Here is a 20,740-nt window from a genome sequence, read left to right as displayed (position 1 = left end):
CTCGCAATATGCAGACTCCGCGCAGCGGCCGCTTTCGCGTGTTGGGCAACGAAGTACAAACGACGCGGCATGTTCTAAGCGTCGCCGCGTGAGGCGCGTATAGTACGTTCGCACGCGCGAAGTGTACACATATCTCCACGTACAAAAGGTGCTGTTGGATTAACGATGCGGACGCGCCTCCTCTCCGGTGCCCCTCGCCTATTTTGGCTCGCGCCGAGTAATTCCCGCACCGCCGCCGCCGCCGCTGGGACTTTCCGGGATCGTTCCCGTCACCGCTTGTCACCTGGCTAACTTCACACACTCGCTCGCGCGCGTTTCGATGCGGGAAAGCGAGCCGGAGTGATGGAGAGAGAAAGCGTAAAAGGAGCAGAGAGCTACGAGGAGAGGGTCGCCTGCCTTCCTCGTGTTCCGGCGCGTTTCACTACATACATACCCCGCCGCGACCATCAGCGGTCCAGTCTATTCGAGGACGCTTGAAAGTGCGCGCTGCGGCGCTTCTGGACACCGCGCCGGCTCTGCTTGGCCGCTCTGTGGTTGTTTCGTGCGCGCGCTGGACGTCGCAGAGAGACACCGACATCTCGCGGGGACTCGTTTTGTTGGCCTGTGTGTGCTGTTTCGTGAATGTGAACCGCGTAACGCAGTGGCGTGGAGCCGAAAAATACGGGCAAGATGAGTAGAATACACTTCGTCATATACGTCCGGCACGGCTTGCGGAAACGTAAGTTTCATTGTTTTTCCAGCACCGTCGTCGGTCATGTTTGAGGGACGCTTCATATTTTGCCAAGTACTCCTTCGAGACTGAAGTTAGCCGAAAAAAAAAATTGCGGGAAAGAGATGAAAGTCTCCTGTTCGCGTTTTTGTCGGCTGGAGCGCAAGTTGAACCAAATGCCAACTGACCCATCTCTCTGCTGTTGCGTAGCCTCAATTGGATGCAGAATGCGCTTGTTTTATCGCCGGAGGCATCGAGAATAGGCTGTCGTTACGCAGGTAATTTCTTTGCACCTGCCACTGCTGCAGCTTCTCCTGTTTTTTTTTTAACGAGCTCGTTCGATTGTCTCATTCGTATACAAGCGTTCGGTTACCTGACTTCTCATTACGCGTCTTTGGTATTGCGCCCTTCACTTTTGCCCAGCCATTGTTTTTCGATAGGCTTCCCCGCTTTGAACATGCCGTAAATTTGTGCACACGGCTCTGCTCTAAAATTCGCTGACTCTGGCGCAATGCCGATCGCACATAGGCGTCGGGCGCACGCCACAGGTGTTGTGTGCCTATTTAGGAGGTCGCGTACTGAGCCTTCAAGCCGCCAGCTGCGCTATATGTCCAAAGTGCGCTTGTCGGTGCACCCGCGGTGGGATCTGGGAAAGGAGATGACGGCGTATGTATGTTTGCGGAGCGCATTTCCGCGGTATGCGCGTCAGGATCGAGACGTACATGGTGGTGAGTAAAGCATCCTCAAAGTTCTGGGCCCTGGACCCAGCGCCTAAAGCCCCTTCTTAAAGAATTGCCATGCGGCACGATCCATGCATGCTCTCAGAAGCCGACGCACAATCGCGGATTCAAAGTGTCTGTCTTTTCTTCGTTTTTTTTTTTTCACTCGCAATTATTCATGGCTTCGTTCCCATCCGATGATAAAGGAGGAAACGATAACTTTTGCTTCTGAATTGTTCGGCCGCGACGGCCTGCCCCGCGCCTAGAAGGACTCGTTTTGCCGAAGGCACTCGCCATTTGATGCTCTGTCCAGTTCGTCGCATGCGAGCAGAAACTACGCACTTTGAAGCTCCGGGAGGATCCCTTCAGAGAACCTCCGTCTGCTCGTCTTTCGGCCTTAACGAGGGATGAGTGAGCGACGCGTTCTTTATTTTTATTTTTCGTTTCTTTTATTCTTGTTGGCTGTTACCTTAGTGACCTCGCATACGACTCCGCGTATTCGAATGGTGCGTGCCAAGTGAGAGGCCTCATGCAGGTGTCGCGCATACCAGGCACGAAGATCTGATATGTGTGTGTGTAAAGCACGCAATAACTCAGGATACAGATGCCAACAGGGGATTCGGTACGCAGCGTTTGTTGGGGGGTCGAGGCCGGAATAAAGAGGTGACAGTTGACGCTATCGGCGCCTGCCATAAGCAGGCAAGCAATCGCGGAGCTCGCAACGAAGACAGAGAAGGAAATGGCTGGCAAAAACATCGAGCACGCAGCCGCCTTTTATCGGTGAATGAAGTGAACACACTCGTCTCTGTACATCCGGCGCAGCTGTAGAGGAAGCGCGCGGTTTCAAAGCGAGCGGTATGTCTGACGTTTTCGCGCGGTTCTCTCTTTTCTGCAGCGGACATCTTGAGCGTGATGGAGAACTACCGCCAGTCGACGCTCAGCCGGCTGACGGCCTGGTGTCTCTGGCTGGGCCACCTGATCCTGCATCCGACCAGCGCCTGGAGGTCGAGCACGTTGTGGCACAAAGTCCAGCTGTTCTTCTGCTACATTCTCAGCTGTACGTAAACGCGGCACGCTTGTCTGGAATAGCGCGGGAGCGCGTTTACAACCGCGTATACGCCGGGTCTCTCAAGCGCGTCAGTTGGCACCCTTGGAATGTTTATTTATTTGGACTGATGAGCAGTCGAAAGTGTAAACACCGAAATAGTGACTGCATGCTCGGGTCAAGCAATAGCCAGAGTGACCTGCTGGGCACCTTATAATGTGTGTATAGCATTCCCTTGAAGATGTTTTGCCTGTCGAACAAGATTAAACGGCGATCTCGCAAAGCCGAAGAAAAAGTGCGTTGTGAAGGCATGTTCTAGGAGTCGCCAATAGCTTGCTTCACATTTGTCACTTACGAGCGTGTGTTCGCGATTAACCCAGCGTGCTTCATTGAGTGGACAGTTGCTCCGCGTGTGGCAAGCCCACTGTTGCTTATTCGAGGCACGCCGTGCACTTATCGCAGGCATATCGGTGGGCTACCATGAAAAGAAGACGCTGCTCGACTGGGTCAGAAGCCGAGTGAAGAATTACCCCGTCCCGGACAACTTCTCATCGGGCTGGAGGGACGGCATCCTGCTCTGCGCGCTCCTTGACTCCATGTACCCGGGATCGTGTCCTCGGTACGACCTGCTCAACGCAGATAACTGCATCAGCAACGCGCAGCTGGCCTTCTTTCTCCTCGAGAAACACACGCCCATACGGCCGGTGAGTTGGCGTCCCGACGTGTTGGCCTTCCGTGTGCATGCGTACTCTCTGCCTACTACTTCGCGAGAACGGGATTAGCGATCAGGAGTTGCTTAGCGTTTATCACAGAGGCCTTCGGCATGCGTGCCTGTGTTACTTCCCGCTCGTTAAGCGTCTAGGTGCTCGCGTTCATTACTTATTTTGCCACATTTCGGAGCAGAATAAGGATTCAGGCGTTGCGCTTCGGTAGCCGCACTTGTCAAGAAAAGAGGAACGTTTGAGATGACCAGCGACTCGACTTCAATTTCAACTTTGTAAAGCAGTCTTACTGGCAAGGCGCAGTGTAAGCACCTGCTGCGTAGCGCTTTGTAAGATCCAAAAACTTTGTTGATCTGCATACATCAGTGCGCCACTTTGGTTTGTTGGCGAATTTCTGCGTTGCCCATGAAAAATGTGTTTTTTTTTTCACGCGACAGGACATCACCGCGGAGGAACTGGCCGAAGGCAGCCCGAACATCGAGAAGGCGGTGCGGGCCATCGTTTCGCGGCTCAAGGTGATCTCCGCCAAGGCGCAGCTGCAGCAGGCGCTGGGCAAACGGCCTTCCATAAAAGACGACGCCGCCGACGACTCCAGCAGCCTGGTGGCTCGCAAGAACTGCTTTGCTAAAGGCATGGGCCTCATCCTGGCCGTGCGGGGGCGCAAGGCGAGCTTCAACATCTTCACCAAGTCCACGAGCAACTTCTGCATCGTGGTCGAGATCCGCGGTCCAGACAACACCGTCTGCAAGGAAATCATCACGAACAAGTCGCCGCGCCGGAAGGTCACCGCTAGCCGCCCAGAAGCCGACAAGAGCGCGCCGGATGGAGCCGAAGACAAGAAGATCCTGATCGAGTACGACATCCAGCCGGGTATGGTGGCCGTCAAGTACACGCCTGTGCTTAAGGGCAAGCACCAGCTGAGTATCATCTGGCACGGGCAGCACTTGGCTGGAAGCCCCTTCACGGTAAACGTGGACGACTCGACCGACGACGACATGCTGCTCCAGAGGCAGGACTCCGTCGAGTCGCAGGGCTCCGAAAAGGACGAGAAGCTCCAGGCCGCTCCCGCCAGCCCCACGTCGGCGGCTCAGCTGAAAGGAAGAGTCAAGAGGCGTCGCGTTCTGCGCAGGATCGTCAACGTCAACGGCCAGGACATTGTGATCGAAGGCGACGACAAAGATAAGCTACACGAAGTTCTGCGGTCCTTGTCGACCCATATGTTCAGGCAAAACGGGAATGACTACACCTCTGGCCGAGAGAAGCGAGTGGCAGCGACTCCCGAGAGTACGCGTATCAGCAAGCCCTTCTTCTCGCCGCTGAGCAGCCCCGAGTCCTCTCCGGACACCTTCAGCCACGTGGACTACGCGAACAAGTCCCTGTGGGAGCGCCCTAAGCACTCCCCCTCAAAGCTTGCCATGCCTGAGATCATCGTGTCTTCATGCAGCCAGCACGCCAGCGAAGACGAGCGGTCTCCGGAAATTATTGAGCATGTTTCGGCGTCGACCGACCGGTGCTGTCGGGACGCTCTGTCTGGAAGAGTGTCCCCCAGTGGCAGGATGTCGCCGAGCGGTGGCGTTTCCCCATGTGGAAGAATGTCTCCGTGCGGGAGTGTGACGCCGAGCGGTACAGTGACTCCGAGCGGAACAATGTCTCCGAGTGGTAGGATGTCTCCTTGTGGAAGGATCTCCCCGAGTCTATTTCCTCAGGTCGCTGAGGTGGATGAGCCGACTGCTACTACCCTAGATTCACCTGTCCAAGAATGCGGTGCTGCAAAGGCACTCTTTGCGAGTGATATGTTAGATCGAAGCTCAGCAGCAACGTGCGCTGAGGCAACACCGAAGCTGGTGTCACCCCTGCTAGCAGAGGCTAGAGATCGCAAAGTGGACCTTGCGGAAGCGTTCACAGACAGCGTTGACGTCATGGAACTTGCTGCACCAGCTGAGGACATGACACGCAAGCAGCTTGAAAGGACCCTATCTATCATATCCGAGGAGAGCGATAGGTCACCGACAGATCAAGTGGAGCTGCCGGAGGCGTCTGATGTCGCGGATAAAAACGAGACCTTGACTCCAAGTGAATGCCCCTCTCCCAAAACAGAAGAGGAACTCGGACCTAGTCAGCAGCAGCAGCAGTCCAAGCAGGAGAGTCCGTTAACAGGTCGTCCAGCTCCTGAAAAGGCCGCACGAACATTCGTTCTCGAAAGAGCGAGATCGTTCGAGAGCGCAAGTCCCCACACGTCTCCCGTGCAGAGGCAGCTTTCCCAGCAGGAGCAACCTCCTCAGCAAGCTCCGTTATCAAAGCTGGATGAGCTGTACCTGGACACTGTGAAGCTGAAGCAGTTCTTTGCGGAGAATTTTAAGAAGAGCAGCATCTCAGGGGATACCTTCAGCCCGACGGGAGACAGGGATGATTTCGTGTCTGTGAGGGACCGGGTCAAGGTGTGGGAACATCGGTACAGTCCTAATCAGTGCGGTACCCCGGAACAGGTTTCCCCTCGTGCCGAAAGCAGCAATGGACGCATGGGCGTCGAGAGGAGGTTTAGAGTAACACAGATTGCAACCTCTCCTCTTAGCAAGGAGAACGAACCGGACTTAGTCAAAGACGCTATTCTTCCGCAAGCGGCGCGCCGTCAGATTGCGTGCTCAGTGGACAGTGCCGTTGGATCCAGCGGTCAGTCGTCAGAGGACAAAGGTACGCGCGCGGTAGATAAGTCGCCGTCGCATTGTTGACTCTGTCCCATGGTGCGCTGTGGAGTGACACATGTCCATGTACCTATGTGTTTGTGTGTCGGTGCTCAAGTTTTCTCGTGCCAACGTTGTGACTGTCGTCTCGGTGTCTTTTCGTCTGTGTTCGCTAAAACGATGGGACGCCAGCCTCCTTGAACGAGACTTTCTGCATTTATCTAAGTCATGAGAAGACAGAGACCACAACGTCGCTTACTGCCCGTAGCTGTCTGGTTGTTTGCATCGTCCCGACAAGGTACGTCCGTTATTCTGTCCTGTGACTGGTTTTTGTTCTGTGCAGTTGCATTGCAGTGTTGTGCCGATGTATTCGCTCGTCAGTTACATTACAATGACGTGAATGGTCTCCTGTAATAAAAAACTGATTAAAGCGTCCAGTGCTTTCTTCAGAAGTGAGACCTAAACTTTGCACGCGGTTTGTTCGCACCAACCGTCAGCATCTATGTTGCTTTGTTCTTGTCCGACGACAAAGGAACACGTCGCTTATTGTGCGCTTCTTCATGAGCAGCGACACTGAGCGAGATCCAACAGACTGCACGACAGATAGGTGATACAAGGTCACCTTGGCTTGAACGCGCAGGACCAATGCATAAAGAGCGCACTGTATTGCGGCAACGCCCGTGCCCGCACCTTACTGTAGCTCACGTAGGACGTCAGCGGATGACGCACGTACTGATTACCTCGCTCGGTTGCGATGTTTGATCGTATAACCCGTGCCTTTTGAAGAGCCGCTTCGCCGGGCGGAGCGCGCGGAATCTGTCCGCTGAATTAGATGACAAGGAAACGCGTGCAGCGATGCTGGGCGTAATTGAGGAAGACCTCTCAGCACTTCAGTGCGCAATTCTTTTTCTTTACGATAATGGCGTTCGCCACGAGTGAACTTATCCTATTCGACGACACCATTGATGTCACTGAGCTCGGTGTGACGCTTGCGGCGTGGTTCCGAAAACGCCTAGCAAGAAACCGTGAACAAAGCCCGATGGCGATTGAATGCGAGATGGCTTAATTATTGCATCTCGCTGCAATTATTCGTGGTATACGGTAATGACAGCAGCTAGAGATATTAACTAGAAGTAACAAAAAACTGATCGATTACCGGATGAGAACTAAAAAAAAAACGCCCATAGACGTCGACGCATGCAGTGGAGCTGTGGAAACGATCTGACTATATCAGAGGGAGTATACTCTGTACGGCGCGTATAAATTCATTAAATTTCTTCTCATGCCCGCTTTGAATCGGCGCAAACCAAAAGGTAATACTATTCACTAAATAAGTCGTATAACTGCCAGGCAGGCTTCTGTATTGTAGTGTAAGCACACACAAGTAGCCTCTCGATCGCACCTTCTCTTACGTTTTGGCACGCGAGTTGGCTTCTGCTGCCAAATTTCCTGCCGGACACTAATTGTGCCATCGGGGGGGATGAACCTAATGTCGCCTGGAAAGCCATATTAGCCACTGCTTTGATTGCACCACTTATGTCAGTGCATCACGCAGGAGAAATGTGATAGAATGCTCACTATGTACGAATGAGACATGACGCGAACCAGGCCGATGCAAGCTCTTTGTTAAACATTTTCAGTTTCTCATACACTGCCGGAGGTTCCTCATGCTGAACTGATCTTGCCGAGGTGGAACTCCTTAAACGGGCTTATTATTTACGGGTGTCAGAGCACCATCAATATTTTTACTCTAAATGCAGCTTGAACGTGGGCAACCATGGCAAAGCAAACACACAGGCGTGCATGTAAGAACGCAAGCGACTCGTATCTCTATCCGCAATCAGATAACACCACAACTGCTGTTCATTAATGGCGTCCACTGCAGTGTCGCTTCGCTGGACCTGCACTGTCGCAAGATGAATTTGCGACGTTGTACCGCAAGACTTGGCATCCTCATTCTTGCCTAGCGGGCGCTTATTCAAAGACGGGCATTACCCTTGCTTGGCGCTTATTCAGTATACTATGGCCGGCCGCTTGATACCATACTCGTAGTGCCCCTCACCAACACAACGCGGCGAACTTTGATATTTGTTTACGCTCATGGCTTTTGTGTGTAGCCATATTTTTAACCTGGGTAAACCCGGCGCTACGCACTGAATACCGCAAAGTAACATATCTTTATTCCTTGAACGCCCTAAAAGCCACGCATTGGAGACGAGAGTTCTTATCGTTCGCTTGTCTTTTCTTTTCCTCGAACCTTCCAGGTGCGGCCACAACTAGTGATAGCGCCTTATCACTGTCCACCAAGTGGCCGAGGCAGCGCAGATGCAACACTCCCGACACCCTGAGGCTGCCCGATGCCTGCATAACGGAGCTTACCGACGAAAAATGCACTTCCAGACCCGAACTCCAAGGGCCCCCAAGTCATCGCGGCTCCGGCTTGGGAACCTGCACTCCCGTTTCCGTAGGCTCTGACATTCGCAGCAGCTGCAGCAGCGACAACACTTGCGCGAAGATGCGACCCGCGAGTCCGACGCTGGCCGCACTGCGGCAGCGAGATGCCGGCCGTAGCGATTCCCGCGGTCGACGACAACGCGAGTCCTACCAAAGCCCTTCCTACGAGTTCTGGTTCGGGGATTGCGATGAACGTGACTGCAACCGCGGCGCCAGGAAGAGCGCTCCTCCTCTGCTCAAGAGACATCTGTCAATGGCGGCCGTCCGATCGGACGAGGACGTGTCCGACGAAGAAGAAGAGGAGGGGGAATCTGAGGGCGAGGCCGGGTCTGACGATGGTTCCTACTGCTCGTCGTGCGAGAGCGGTTCGGCTTACATCGACGACGCGCTGCACGAGAGCTCTTTGATGCTCGACTCCTACACCTCGTTCGAGATGACCAAGGCATCGAGCGAGGCTGTGGGCGAGCTCTACTACCAATGCCAGGAGCGGGAAGACGACGAGCTGTTCGCTGGGTCCACTTCTCGCCCCGAGAAGTGCGTGGCCTCCGGTGCGCGGCTCTACTTCGGACAGGTCGGCGCTGAGAACCACTTCCAGGTGCGTCCTCTCTGCTCTGCTCCCTTTTGTCGCCGTGATGCCCGTGTCGGGCCGTTGTGAGGGACCTCAGTCCCTGTTTGCTCGGCGCTATTTGAAACTTCAAGCCGCAAAGGGTCCATCGATTAATCTTCAGGAGATCCACATTAAAAGCCATGGTTACTAGCCCAAATGACCTCTGCTTCTCACGTGTCAGTGCAAGATTTTGTAAAGGTTCGAGGCCAACCTTGTAGGACACTACGATGTCCTGTGAGGAAGACATTCACTCACTCAGTGAACTGTGCCCGAAATCATACCCCCATCCCCGTCTTTTAATGACATTTCTAGCGCTTATATACGTATAAAGAAAGCCCTGAGCTGGTCGCACGCTAGTCAACCCCTCCGGGACCAAAGTGTCTGCCAGTTTTTCAACAGGTTATAAAAGTGCATGCAGGTTTTCAAAGACTAACAGTAAAATAAGATAACGGATGGAGATATTTTGAAGCAGTGTCATGGCTCAACAACGGCCTCATAGTTGATGACATGTCTGTGCAAGTGAAACTGTTGCTGCAAGAGGAACACTTCGCTTATCTGTGTCTCTATTGCTCTGGCTGCAGGTCAGCACGAAAGATGCCGGTACGGGACCCCTTTCGGTCAGCGTGCTGGGCCCAAAGCCCGGTTCTGTCATCAAAGTCTCAGTCACGTATTGCGGCCTGGACAACTACACGGTCATGTACAAAGTCATCGATCCAGGATACTACATCATCCACATCAAGTGGGCCGACTGGCCCGTACCCGACAGTCCAGTTATGTGCAAAGTGACTCTGTGAGCCGTGCCCACCCCATTGTGTACTCTGCAGCCAAGAAAGAGACTCTCTTTGCGAGGAATGGTCGCCCGTGAGGACTTCCTCTTACCATTTCTTTGTGTTTGCTTTAGGACGCTGAGCGGGTTTCGGCACGCCTAACTTAATTCCATGAGCACTGTATAGAAACCCAAGACCATGAGCTTCTAATTTATTCCGAACCATCTGTACACTTCTCATTCTGAATCACTGTGAAATAAAGCAATCATCAAATATTGTTATGCACTTGAGGCGTCTGATGCGTTCGTTCCACAATGTCGTTCAGAGTGGCATTTGCACATTCGACGTTCCTGGACCACAGCAGTGATTTCTGCAATGATGTGTGGCCGGAATGCAAGTCTTCGTGGCCTTTTTTTCGTATTCGCGTAGACCGATCTAGCCTTGGTAAAATCGATCTACGATCCCGCCTCGCGTGACTATATATGCACATGAGCACACTTTCCTGTCTTAACATATTTTACGGGGGAAAGTTCACTTCCGAAAGGGTTTAGCTCTCCAGTTGTGGCTGTTCCAGCATATACCAATAAGTTATATTTCACGCAGATAGCGATCTTTGTCTGATTCGTCGGGCAAGCTACTTTAGCATGGCATCATACTTGCGAAAGTGCGGCCACCAGAGCTTACCCAGTCTATCGGACGTATTTCAAAGTCAACCCCCTTCCGCATTATCCGGAGGGACAGTTGTCGCATGTCAATCAGAAAGACCCGTTTTCTTGGAACATATTGCGTGGTGAAGTCACATTTCAGTTACCTAAAAATAATAATAAAATGAAGCCCGACCGCCGCGTCTCCTATCGCTCTGAGAGATATTATCAGTGGCCGGTGATTGGTTTGCAATACTGTCTTTCGACCGTAGATGAAATAGTGGAACATCTCGCGGCCGAACGTTGCTGCTGATACTTATTTTTCAATACTCGCATAACTTTGCTTATCGTAAGTGGGCGCCGGTGACATGCACGCCACGGGACGTTATCGCCACGGCGCTGTAGAAGCGCCGAACCAAAGCCATTCACCGATTCATATGACGTCACTTTTGCTTAGTGGGTGTCGCAGATTGCAAGCAGCGGCCCTTTGCCCAAGTTTTTTCCAGATTTCCCGTTACTGTTTCGAGTGGCAGCCGCCGCGGTGGCTGAGTGGTTACGGCGCTCGGCTGCTGGCCCGAAAGGCGCGGGTTCGATCCCGGCCGCGACGGTCGAATTTCGATGGAGGCGAAATTCTAGAGGCCCGTGTACTGTGCGATGTCAGTGCACGTTAAAGAACCCCAGATGGTCGAAATTTCCGGAGCCCTTCACTACGGCGTCCCTCATAGGCTGAGTCGCTTTGGGACGTTAAACCTCCACAAACTAATGTTTCCTGTGGCCCCGCATCTATTCAAAAACGACATTTTTCTTGATCAAACTCTACAACAAAACCGTCTTTTCTTCGAAGAAAGATCGATATTTAGAAAAACAGGTCCTGCCAAGCAACAGCCAGTATGTCGGATGGCGTTGGTATCTTTGCTATGCCTGTGCTCGGTTCCCAATATTGTTTTAAATCATAAACTAGCTCGCTCTGCGAGTTCCGCTCCTGCTAAGCGCTGATGCCACTTAACTATAACAAGTGAAACTTTAGGGAACACAGCTGGAACGAAATGAAATCCGGTTGGCTCCTATCAATTTGCATTTTTTTCATTTTTTTGGGAAATTGGAATCAGTATTTTCGGACTAGGCGTTCTCTCAGCGTTCACCACGCTAAAATGTCATCCATATACCATTTTTGAGAATTGCTTAGTCTTCCCTGAATCACCTGGTATACACGCGGACGCCAGGTGAGTAATAAAATTGTGCTCATTATCTTTATCTTCTTTTTGTTCCTTAGGTGCGCCACTGTATACACACAGGTTTAGAAACGGGGAGAAAGATAGCAGGTGTAGACGAGGTGCCAAAGTACGTTGGTACCAAACGGCATCTGAAAGAATTTGTATCGTCCGATCATCGTTGCGGGCGTACAAATATGCTTGTACATCATTAATTAAGCCGAGGCATCTCGTATGTGTTTTTCCTTAATGCATGCTCTGGTTCTTTTGGGGTCGATGCAGATCCTCAGATTTCAGTTTTCATTTTCCTTTTACTGAAGGCACCCAGCCCTTCTACTATGAACTAGAATTCCAGCTAGCTTCATTGAGTTCGGTTCATCACACAGTGCTTTTCGCAACGCCAAAACTGCGCCCCGGTCAGCAAATGGAATCGAGTCCTAATTCATGGAGTTGCACTGGCGTTTGACGAATCCGATACCTCCCATGGGCTATTGTAGCACTTGGCCATAACTTTTCATTATCACAGAGTTTACCTTTCGGGAACCCAACCTAAACGATTTACTCACCCGCAGTCCGAGTAGCGCCCGACGTCCCTTGTTGGCCACGAAGAAATTCAGGTAACAATGTCGGCTGCCGGTGGCAACGTGCTGGTTGATGACGCCCAAGTGTTAGGTTGTACGCCCACTTTACGCGCATGTAGGATGGAACCGCGCTGTGCTTGGGGGTGTGCTACACACATAGTACAGGAAGCAGGTCCGTTTGGGTTCCGGAGTCACTTTTAGAAAAACTGCGCCAATGTTTGCGTTTACGACTTTCGATGCAAACTAACATTTTGAGTAGTCATCATCGTCCCTCAGCTCACCGACTTCCTCTGAAGCGATTCTTCGCCTGTCATGCCCTGCGTGCGTCTCGCCTAGTTGCGCGATCTGTGCGTCCACTGCTCTTGTACCACTTGGTCTTGCTTTGAAGCTGTCCAGTCCCGCTGCGTCGTCTTCACAGCACCTACGTGGGCTTTTTTTTTTTCTGCGCCCGCAATTAATTCTTAAGAGGTCCTGCTTCGGACGCTTTGCACACTTGTTCGGCCTGGGCCAACGTCAGTCTGTTTACAAGAGTTCAAAGTGCAGCATAATTGTTCCACTTGGTTGTAGAGGAGCTGCGTCCGAAGGCTGTCGTCAGGTTCTAACGTGTAAAAACTGTTTTGGAGATTTATTCTCTTTTATCCTTTCCCGGAAAGAGCGTCGCTCATTATACTTCGTTTATAGCAGAGCTCCTTAGCTGTCAAAGTTCATTACGACAGTCTCATTGTCTTCTTTGTTTTAGCCCTAATTAAAAGTTGCCATGTTGAATTGATTTGCATTGGCTATTGGGGAAAGGAAATGGCGCAGTATCTGTCTCAGATATCGGCCGACACCTGAACCGCGTTGTAAGGGAAGGGATTAAGGAGGGAGTGGAAGAAGAAAGGAAGGAATAGGTGCCGTAGTGGAGGGCTCCGGAATAATTTCGACCACCTGGGTTCTTTAACGTGCACTGACATCGCCCAGCACACGGCGCCTTTGCGTTTCGCCTCCACCGAAACAGCTGGCGCGGTCGGGTTGTTATTTTGTGCTATGAGGTTTAACATCTGTAATATGTACGTGGGCTATGAAAGGAGCCTTAGAGAATAATAATTGTTTTTTTGGGGGGAAAGGAAATGGCGCAGTATCTGTCTCATATATCGTTGGACACCTGAACCGCGCCGTAAGGGAAGGGTTTAAGGAGGGAGTGAAAGAAGAAAGGAAGGAGAGGTGCCGTAGTGGAGGGCTCCGGAATAATTTCGACCACCTGGGGATCTTTAACGTGCACTGACATCGCACAGCACACGGGCGCCTTAGCGTTTTGCCTCCATAAAAACGCAGCCGCCGCGGTCGGGTTCGAACCCGGGAACTCCGGATCAGTAGTCGAGCGCCCTAACCACTGAGCCACCGCGGCGGGTCAGCCTTAGAGAAGATATCCGGATTTATTTCGACCATTTGAAGTTCCTTAACGCGCACTGACATGACGTTATCATACTGGCGTTTTCGTGTTTCGCCTTCATCGAAATGCGGCCGCCGCGACAGGGATCTGATCCCGCAACCTTGATTCCGAATGTCAAGGCCATTCCGCTACGGATCCCTCAATGAACGAGGGCCTGTTAATACACCACCTATATCTTATCCGGTGAAACTGAACATCATTGCGGTCTTCGCAGCAACGCTCAAGGGCTTGTCAAGTTGTTTCAAAGCAGTGAAGTATTAAGCTCTACTTTGTGCTTGAACATGTGCCAGTTGCAGTTACCAATTCTGGCGATATCAGCCGTCATGCAAAATGGACGTGGCGTTTTCAGAATTAAGGTACCATAGGCAATAAAAATTTACAGGATGGAGGTATGCGGCACAAATTTTATTTCGACACAGTCCAGCATGCCAGTCGTTTCATATGTTTCGAAGGTGAATGGGAACATGCATGCTTCATCAGCTGGTAACATTACCAGGCGGCTGGGTCGCGAGGCAGTGCTACATTTTCATTTTTTTTCGAGGACGCGCTTCCCGTAAGCGTTTGTGGCCGATAAAACATTCAGGTACTGCTTGCTGTTGGAAGACACGATAGGGTGTTGCGGTAACGCATACGTCTGACAACGCGTACAGGAGTTGCGCGTGAGCGAAGTACTTACGAATCGCCAAAGCGAACGAGCCAGCCTTCATTGGATGCTTGCTCCACAGCCAAGCATTCAGCACCGTCAAGGGAACAGAGAAATAAGAGCATGCTTTATGCCGATCGAATGACGAGAATTGTCCATCCCGTCCTCACGCCGTGCGTACGTTTCATCGTAGCACGATGCACCGGCGACCATGAGGTCATTTTCTGGCACTTCGGCTCTGCGTCAAGCTGGCTGTATAGATAGACGGCAGATTGTGCACCGTCTATGCCAATTGCATAGTTTCCACGTTGTTCCTGTTGAGTGCTTTCTGCTCGTGCCCGATGCAGCGGCCAGGCCGTATGATAAAGCGCTCTAGTACAGCTCCTCTGGTTGAAGATAACATATAAGCCGTTCAAGGTAGCAGAGACGAATTTGCCAGGCCAGTTGGTACTACATGAAAAAATCTGCAGCGCAACAAACGGGACAGAATAGTTCGAAATTCGACCGCCGCGGCCGGGATCGAACCCTCGTCTTTCGGGTCAGCAGCCGAGCGCCATAACCACTCAGTCACCGCGGCGGCGTAAACGGGACAGAATAAGAAGACAGACACCTGCGCTGACATTATAAACTGAAAGAATTGAAAGAAAGAGGTTATCAGAGAGGTTGATGCCACGGACATAGCTGTATTGCGTGCAGCGAGTTTACAGAGCTCCACCTGAAGCGAGGTCATTTCGACGCTGTCGTGTGCCATGAAACCCAAAGCCACGAGTGCCGTCTTCAACAATGACAGCGACGTGGCGCGAAACGGCGTCTCCGAAACAAAATGGCGGAGATGACGGCGCGCCACACCGAGCGTCGGCTATAGTGGTAGCGTCACTGCTAAAATTCTAGCTAGTGGGAGCCGAGTTACCATAGGCATGCAACTGAGACCGCTGCACCGGCGCTTTTCAGGTGGCGCCTTCGCCGATCTCGACACCAGGATTGCTTCGTCAGGTGGCTGTAGCTATGGTTCGACATGCGCTGGCTAAGGGATTTCTTCCTTTTGCTCACGACAGTACGTTCAATTTCTCCGCTTCTGTCACGCACTTAGAACAAATTCTTTCGGGGCTGCGTTGTTCGTAAGGATCCCTGCAGCCTCCAATGGATTATTTCTCCAGTCTCCAATGGACAAGGTGGCGGAGCGTGTTCAGCGCATCTTTGCATGCGTTTCAGCAACTGTCTGAAAACAGAGCTTGAAAGTAGCGTTGAGATCACTGATTTCCTTTTATGCGCGCGCAGGTTCCGATGCATGTTCAGCGCTGCCTTTGTCACCCCCTGACGCCAGAAAACCGGCTAAGACGAGGTGAGAGGCGCGCTAGCTCGGATGAGGACGCATACGGTAAACGCTGCCGCCAAAGGTGCAATGGTGACACGGGAAGTGTCAGGACGATAGTCTATACGCTACATTCTTTTCGCCCCCTTGGAAAAATAAGGAGACTGCAGATGACTACAGTGATGACAGCAGAAGCAAAAAAAAATGTGATGACTAAATTTGCGTTTATTTCAAAGTTGGGTAACTTTGTAAACCTTCGTTTTGTACTCCACTTACACACTTTGTCGATGTAATGTACAACTTCTAAATGGGGTTCCGTACAATTTTCAGCAACACAACCCTTTTTTTCATTTCGCAGCAAACCACGTAGCCCGGTTATGTGGGCAGTCACGGCGCTTGGAAAAGAGGCTACTCTGGGCAAAGATTTAGTTTGATTTTGTGCAAACATCCGCTTAAGTTCGATAGAGCATACAGAAAGTGGAATGACCCGTGTTACAACACGGGAAGTAATGGGACACCAAGTACGGAAGAAGTAACGCCCAAAGGCATCGCAAGAGAAATGCGATATAGCAGCACAAAATTGTTGACATTAGTAATGATGGCTTACACGCATACAGCACGGTTCATCTATTTGTACAGCTATGTACAATCTAAAGTGCGAAAAGACATATACAGGCAGCAATAATGGGCAGTTCATAGAGGAGACTGTCACAGTTGTAGACGGGGCATCGCAATAGGTTTTACAGCGCATGGTAACTGCACGTGCCTTAAAAAAAGGGGGGGGGGGGGGGGGGGGTTCAAAGTAACGAATCACATGAAAGCAATGTCGTCTGTAACACGTCTAAAACCTAACGCTTAGTTTTATTAATAATACAAAAGTTTGGCATTGAGATATCCGGAACTACACCTGTACCACTTTACCCCATCAAAAACTACCAGGATGACTTTATTAACATAGAGACGAAAGGATGCAATAAAATGTAATCCAGGTAAAAGCAGGAGATAAATTAATCGGCACATAACTATTTCAGACTACACTTGCAAAACAAGAAAAACTTATCGCACGAAGAAATCGATGCCAATAACAACCGGCAACAGAAGGCTAGCCAGAAGTATACAACGACGTGTAAGCGCAAAACTTATGAAAATGGCACAGATAATGTGAGGCGAATGCAGCTAAAATGGCTTAAAAGTAGAAGAGTGATTAAAAAATAAAACTGACTGCGCTCAATTGCGCGGCGATACAGAAGCTCGCAGTGAATTGACTAGATCGCAAAAGTTCCTTTAAAATCCTAGCAAAACATCAACGCTTTATTTCCTATCAACTGGAAGGAAACACGGAGTTCCCCTGTTAGCACACGGCATTAACGCAAGTGTGAATCCTTGGAGAGACAACGAATTTCGTGACCCACACTAATTGAACGAACACAGCTTCACAACAGGTCAGTGAAAGCGGCATGGATACACGAGCCACAAAACACGTAACGATGTTAGACACTGCTGTTACAATACATATGTGACATATGCGTTATAAACAGTGGGCCAATAAGAATGCGAGTAACAAAAAGAACAAAAGGTGGCAGCCTTACAATGGATGCAATAAATAACACTGCCTAAATAACCCTTCAATGATTCATACCAAACAGTCTCCGGACAACTATTCAAAGTTAGGCTGAAAGAAAGGAAGCAAAAAGGAAAAGGAAAACCACTCGGTTTCCACCACTTTCAACCTCTCGCAAGGAGACCTAGCAATACAACTAAACATTGAAGGACAACAGAACAAAAAGTGGCTTTTAAAAAATAGCAATGCATTAAAGCAACAAAATCATTCATCAGGCCTACAGGAGCTGGCAAAGCAAGAGAAAATTTGAAATTGCGGGCTGCGTCGAACTCGTCCGCCGGCACAAGTCGCAGCGAAGCGCTGCTGCTGTCTGTCGTGACTGCTCGTTTTTACACACGAGCACGCACATGCATGGTACGAGAAACGTGTGATAAGCAATGCATGACTTTTTGCTTCCAGTTTGAGTTGCTCGAATAAAACACCGACATGCGCAAGTCCTTCGCACACAACTTCACGTCGCTCCACCGCTATTACCCAGGTTGAACAGGCACACCAGCTTTGAAAAGGGAGCTAGTGGTACATGCGCTTCGCAGCTGTATCCAGGTGATGCAAGCCAGCATATTTGTGAAATCGGAAAGAGCAATTCATAGGGAGCACCTCCCCCTTCTTTAAAGTTCATTTGCTTAGTTCAATCACGGTGTCGCTAGTCCCTCTTTGCGTCATCTAGAGGGTCCAAAATGCCAGAGTTCATTGACCAAGCTTAAAGGGAATACAACAAATCTTATATAATGGAAACCCAGATCGATTAATTGCATTTTAAGGATGTTAAATACGGAGGTTTCACCTAAAGCAGGTATTTTCTAACAAAGAAAATGGTGTAAACGGCAAGCGCCCGTGGTAAATCAGCACATGGTTTAATGCACCACAGCAGATGACGATTTTGAGAACCGCCGGTTCACTGCCTATGCCTCGCAAAACGTTTCTGAGGTATAACAACACTCACTGTGTGACAAAACGATACGCTTTGTATCTAGTAAAGTTGTTTTAGAGCAGTAACAGGATGCAAAGCATAGGATTAAAAATGGCCCAGACGTTCGTTGCAGTAGAAACGTCACGCACACCTGGCCCAATCGAAACGCGCGGTTTCAAGACGTCACGAGCACGACTACCATGGAGTGAAATACGATTTCATTTAACAGCGAGTTCGCAAAAAAAAATAAAGAAAAGGAACTCCGCATGCCAAACAAATGCCGAAATAATTTTGAGGAGATTCAGTATTTAGCTGCCATAAAAAAAAAAAAAACCTTTGGTTCTGTAGTTGTATTTGTAGTCCCCTTAAGCGTACGAACGATGGCGCCGTTCCGTCGGTGCCGAACGCAGGGTGCCCCGCCCACACAGGAAATACTGCGCTTAACTCCGGTCCACTGATAAGCTAGTTTCGGAAGCGGCCTTAAGACGCGCAGCTCTTCAAGCCTGCGCCAAACTGAACATGGGAAATTTTGAACTCTCATTTTACCCCGCTAATATAAATTTAAGGAGCATAAAGCTCGAACGTAGCGTAGGAGTGACGCAGCTGCTGATAGTGTCTCGTCCACCCGGGAGCCGTAAGCATAACTCCAGATTCGATATCTTCGGCCGGGCGCACACCGTGATAAGGCCGGCCAGTTGGGAGATGAGGAATGAATGGCATCAACTGCTTATCTTAAACTGCTTCTGCCACACACCCCACAGGTGTGTGGCCCCACGGTAATGTCTCGCAGATGCGACCTGTATCCTAGACCTGGCTCTAGTAGATTTACATGGGCGGTTTACCTTTTGGAACAATGAGCTATGTTCAGTCGTGACGTGCCCGCGGTGAACTAGTACGATGAATGGATGATATCGCGTCCGCTACGACTGCGCTCAATTCAAAAGGCCCACGTCAAAATGGAACGGCATTTATCGCTTTCAGCCCACATTAAGGTCTGCGTTTCCAGTGGTCACGAACCGGCGACGCATTCAAATTCCTTTCTCATGATGGCTTCTTTCTTTCCTCTCTCTTTCTCTCCTTACCAATGTGGACGGTAGCGACAGCATTCCCTCGAGTACATAGATACCTCAGCTAACGTGAATGTCAGTGTGCAAGACCCGTCGACAGGCAACATCTCTTCATCACACACCAAGTCAGCAACTTAAAGAAACAATATGTACAAGACTTTATCCGCGCACAGCGTGCCACTTGTAAAACAAAGCCCGACAATTAACGAAGGAAAACGAACAGAGGAGCAGTGAGAGTGCCACACATTACGTTTGTGGAATGGTCTCCCAGAGGTCCCGTGAATTCCTTTGTTCTCCCTACGAATGAATTCAGCCCATCCCAGGTCCAGGCATCCACCAACTGTGACACGGTATTAGCAGTCAGCCAGCGCAGCTTTGAGTGCTGCGGAAAGCTGAGTAATCTGACGCGTAAGAGCAAAGGAAAGTTGGCACAGCTCTTACATGTCCAAAATAAAATAAACAGAAAAAGAAAAGCATTCGGATTACCCATTTAGCCCCTCGTGAACCACCAGGAAAATGCGCGCAAGCGGCGTCATTCAAAAAACCGTCCCTGCCAAAGCCAAACACTTTTCTAAAGCTGCCACATGATATAGCCATTTGGTATAAACAACATTCTCTTGCATGCACACCATCACTTCGCGAGCCGGTGCGCACAGGACGCACGTGGCCACCACGGCGCCTTCACACCATACAGAGCAGCACACGCCGGCCCGATGTGTCCGTGACCTGCTCGCAAAGACTAGCACGACGCCGCCTATTTGACCTGCAGCTCCTGTTCAGCGGCGCACCGTGGAGTGCCAGCCAACTTGACGGGAGCTGGGATCAGGGAGCGCGTGCCACCTGGTGTGGTGGGCGTCCTCGGCTTGTAGTTGAATGGCGACACCACGGCCGACGCTGGCGAGGAAGAGGAACCCTTGGAGTCGACAGTAGGTGACGAAGCCACGGCACCCAGCTGGCTCATCTGACTCTGGAGCACAGGGGACTGCAGCTGATGCTGTGAGGGCGACGCCGCAATGGGGCTGTTGAGCCTGAGGGCGAGAACCGTGGGTCTGCAGCTCTCCTTGCCAGAAGGCAGCAAGGAAGGAGAGACGACGGGACTCGAAGAGGCGTCCGAAATCTTGCGGCTGGTGCCGAACACCCGCTTCGTGGTGGCGGCGAGGCCAGAAGCTGTCTTCGCAGGAGAGGACGATGACACTGATGGCGGGGACGGCTCGGCCAGCTTTTTCCAAAAATTGCTAGGTCGTACGGCCTTCGTAGGCTGAGCCGGTGGTACTGAGGAGCGGGTGGTGTTCTGCTGCTGTTGTGCGGATCCAGATGTCTTAAAAGGTGCTTTTGAGGACTCGGCATCCTTGGTCACATCGACGCCAACATCGGTAAGTTTCTCATAAGTAGAACTTCTGCAAATAACGGTCTGCTGCTGTTGCCGCTTATTGGTAGCGGAAGGGCCAAGCGGTTCCCCTCGGCCTGTGATCTTGCAGCTGCAAAAGTGAGCAGGTTCTTTGACCGATTTGCACGAAAAAGCCTCTACTTACACCGTATTGCCTGGCATATATAATTCATAGAGGACGTTGTAACCTACAAGGCAGCAAGAACGGGTTGCCACCGATAAAATCAA

At 50.9% G+C, this 20,740-nt stretch overlaps 2 protein-coding genes across 11 annotated transcripts in view; one reads left to right on the top strand and one right to left on the bottom strand.

Annotated features, from left to right (window-relative positions):
• LOC144136616 (uncharacterized) overlaps nt 1-9,989 on the top strand; it is a 91,271-nt gene extending 81,282 nt beyond the window's left edge. For 6 of the 7 annotated variants that reach the window (XM_077669107.1, XM_077669103.1, XM_077669104.1 and 3 more), the window contains exons 2-6: nt 2,324-2,485; nt 2,936-3,177; nt 3,633-5,886; nt 8,141-8,925; nt 9,519-9,989. In XM_077669107.1, the coding sequence (XP_077525233.1) occupies nt 2,341-2,485; nt 2,936-3,177; nt 3,633-5,886; nt 8,141-8,925; nt 9,519-9,731 (3,639 nt within the window). In that variant the 5' untranslated portion in view covers nt 2,324-2,340 and the 3' untranslated portion in view covers nt 9,732-9,989. Of the gene's footprint in view, nt 1-349; nt 719-2,323; nt 2,486-2,935; nt 3,178-3,632; nt 5,887-8,140; nt 8,926-9,518 lie in introns of those variants that run through there. The other variant, XM_077669105.1, reaches the window with a different exon arrangement.
• Nucleotides 9,990-15,730: 5,741 nt separating this feature from the next.
• The window catches only part of LOC144136615 (uncharacterized), a 107,879-nt gene continuing 102,869 nt past the window's right edge, over nt 15,731-20,740 (bottom strand). For all 4 annotated transcript variants that reach the window (XM_077669097.1, XM_077669098.1, XM_077669101.1 and 1 more), the window contains one exon: nt 15,731-20,603. In XM_077669097.1, the coding sequence (XP_077525223.1) occupies nt 19,880-20,603 (724 nt within the window). In that variant the 3' untranslated portion in view covers nt 15,731-19,879. The remainder of the gene's footprint in view (nt 20,604-20,740) is intronic.

The sequence above is a fragment of the Amblyomma americanum genome, chromosome 6 (genome assembly GCF_052857255.1).
Source record: "Amblyomma americanum isolate KBUSLIRL-KWMA chromosome 6, ASM5285725v1, whole genome shotgun sequence".
Taxonomy (NCBI): Eukaryota; Metazoa; Arthropoda; class Arachnida; order Ixodida; family Ixodidae; genus Amblyomma; species Amblyomma americanum.
This window is presented reverse-complemented; position numbering and strand designations above follow the sequence as displayed.